This window comes from Hordeum vulgare, chromosome 2H (assembly GCF_904849725.1).
Source record: "Hordeum vulgare subsp. vulgare chromosome 2H, MorexV3_pseudomolecules_assembly, whole genome shotgun sequence".
NCBI lineage: Eukaryota > Viridiplantae > Streptophyta > Magnoliopsida > Poales > Poaceae > Hordeum > Hordeum vulgare.
The window spans coordinates 353853636-353856510 of NC_058519.1; the positions used below are offsets into that span (position 1 = coordinate 353853636).

At 51.0% G+C, this 2875-nt stretch overlaps 1 protein-coding gene across 1 annotated transcript; it reads right to left on the minus strand.

Annotated features, from left to right (window-relative positions):
• Positions 1–848: 848 nt before the first annotated feature.
• Positions 849–1830, minus strand: LOC123430076 (glutaredoxin-C9-like). The gene has a single exon (XM_045113989.1). The coding sequence runs from the start codon at positions 1695–1697 to the stop codon at positions 1266–1268; it is 432 nt and encodes a 143-aa protein (XP_044969924.1). The 5' UTR covers positions 1698–1830; the 3' UTR covers positions 849–1265.
• Positions 1831–2875: the final 1045 nt, after the last annotated feature.

The following is a 2875-nucleotide window of genomic DNA, read 5'->3' on the forward strand; positions in this document are numbered from 1 at the left end:
TACTACATCCCCCTTTCTTTTTCCGTTTCTTTTCTCGCCGGAAACCTTATCACTTTGCTTTGACCGGCACACATTTACATATATACTTGTATGTATCATATCACGACCACAGTACTAATTTTGTATAGTTGTTCTTCTCCATGTCGTTACTTTTCTCTTAAAATTTACATACTTGGTTCAAAGGCATATTCACGACGACTGTACATATTCACAAGTAAAGTGCACATCAAGTTTAGCAATTAACCGTGCCTGAAATATGGCTTGTCTTGTATTGGTAATGCAGGTGAGTTCATTGTGGCTCGTCACACGACCCGTGCTTGCTTGCTTGCCAGCGGCATCTAGTCTTGGCTAACCTCAGCGATTCTTACCGGCCATGACCAACGAAAGCCTGCAAAAAACTAGCCGGTACAGTGAGGTTAAAGCATCTCACGGCAACCACTTCATGCATGCTACCTCACGCCTTTGAACCAAACCCTCCAACAGCAACAGCAAAAAAAAACAAAAAAGCAAAGTAACGTTTCATGGGGCTTTGCTCTGCTGCATGTGTCTGCCATCTGCGACTGCGTGCGTACGTACCGGTACTACGGACAGTCGCGTGCATCACCTTGTATGGACGCATCTTGCGGCGTCTTCCCACTTTCCATCAATTCAAAAATTCAATATTCCACCAACAATTATCAAAATGTAACTACTACACCATGCATGAGATGCATGTACGCATCAAAGCGTAACATGGACCGAAATGATAGCATGAGTATATATGATGGAGTAGCATGCTTAATAAACCATAATACTACAATATGATATTGTAGTAACGTTTTACGGTGGACAGATAAAAGGGCGCTTGATTTATCTCAGGATAATAACACCATGTGCTGATGTGCATGCTAGCTTGCTAGGCGTCATTGCATTGCATTGCATTACATTACATTACATTGTTGGTCTGATAGATAGCTTGCTAGTATCCCTCTCCACTCTGTAACCAACTACTCCTACGTAGATAACAATCACCTAAGGAACATAAACACACGCAAATGACACGGCTAATTAAGCTTTCCTTGTTAATTATATCTACATCTCACTAGCTAGTCAAGCTCAACACACCATGCATCGATCGCACGCGTCCATCCTTCCCACAGCCACAGGCTTGGCACAAGAAAAGAAAAGAAAAGAAAAAGAAGAAAAACGACCAACACGCAAATTAAACGCCGTCGTTGATCGCCACCATGAGTTCCGGCCGGCGAGACAGCAATGCAGGTGGCCGGTCAGAGCCAGAGCGCGCCGGCGTCCTTGAGGAGCGGGACGAGCGTGCCGTTGATGTGGCACGCCATCACCTTCTCCACGCCGCCCAGGAGCCTCCCGCCGACGAACACCACGGGCACCGGCGGCTGCTGGTGGTGGCCGGCGGCGCCGGGTCCCGAAGGCAGCAGCTGCGCCAGCGCCGTCTGGATCTCCCGTCCGGCGGCGCCCATCTGGTCCAACTCGTAGACGGTGGGGCCAACCCCGAGGCCAAGCAGGAGGCGCTTGACGACGTGGCACATGCAGCAGCCGCTGGCGCTGAAGACGACCACCGCGTTGCCGCTGGCCATGCGAGCCACCCGCTCGTACACCGCCGCCTCCTGGTGGCCCTCTGCCTCCGCCACGATGCCGCCGCCCACCACGCCATCAACCTGCTGCTGCTGCTGCATCCTCAACATTTTGACGCCTCCGACCTCTCCTTCTCCCTCCCTTAGCTCTTAGCTACGCTAGTGAGAGTGTGTATATAGTTGTTAATTCTTTGTTGGCGCAGTGCAAGGGAACGAGGGTGAAGAAAACAGGGAGAGGTGGAGGTGCGTTTATATAGGATAGGAGGAGAGGTGAAGCGGACAGGGTCGATCGATGGGAAGGGGGGGTGTGTATCTCGAATCGCGAAGTGTGTCCTGATCGTTGCTGCGTTGGAGAAGGGAAGGGAAGGGAAGGGTTGGGTTGAGGGTGTGGGGGGTCAAAGAGACATGGATCGCTTTTTGCAGAGACGGTCGCGAGCTCCGCAACGAACCCGGCACACTCTGACCACGAGTACTCCACCCCATTCCACATCGGTTACAAGAGATGAGAGAGTAAAGCGAAGCGAGGTCACTGTATGTAGGCGGTAGCTTTTCATCCTAGACGAGGAGAAGGAAAAAAAGCAAAGGGATGGCCGAAAGATGGATGCATGGCTAGGCGATCCATGCATGTAGCATGCACGGCCGCTTACTCATCTTGTGCCACATCAGCGAAATCAATTGCTCTTTATTATTTGATTATTTGAAGTACGTATATACAAACACAATAGCTTGGTCTTCTTCTTCTTTTTCCCGGGGAAAAAACACAATAGCTAAATCTAAGTCACTTGCAAATAGAATTTGGGTCAATCAATTTTCGTAGCAAGGAAACAGACCGCCGGAGGGAAGGAAGAAGCAGCGGCCACTCGCCGGAGAAGCTACCCATGATCTATTTTAGGGTGGCAGGTTGCCCCGTGATCTATCTTATGGGTGTTTGACATGAGGGTGCAGTTGGCCGGAAAAGAACTGATCATGTCCAGAGTTACATGTACCTGTAGCCTGTAGGCATAGAATTGAACGCCGAGTAGACGGAGGGAACGGAACATGACAGGGCGACAAGACCGCGTCGATCGTCACGGCAGCCGACAAGCCGACAGCACGACGTCCCCCTCAGCCGCCGTTTGACTCCTGGGCCCCAGCACCACCAAACGCCGTCACGTCCGTCGTCACAAATTCACGTCTCGCGTTGCCTTCACGTGATCGATTCCCCCAGCAGGCCCGGCCGGCATGCATAACCGTCTATCATTGCTGCGTCTTCGTCACCAACGGCTCACACCACACAGCCAACACAAATA

Coding starts and splice junctions, on each gene's coding strand:
- LOC123430076 (XM_045113989.1), bottom strand. CDS start 1,697: ATGTTGAGGATGCAGCAGCAGCAGCAGGTTGATGGCGTGGTGGGCGGC.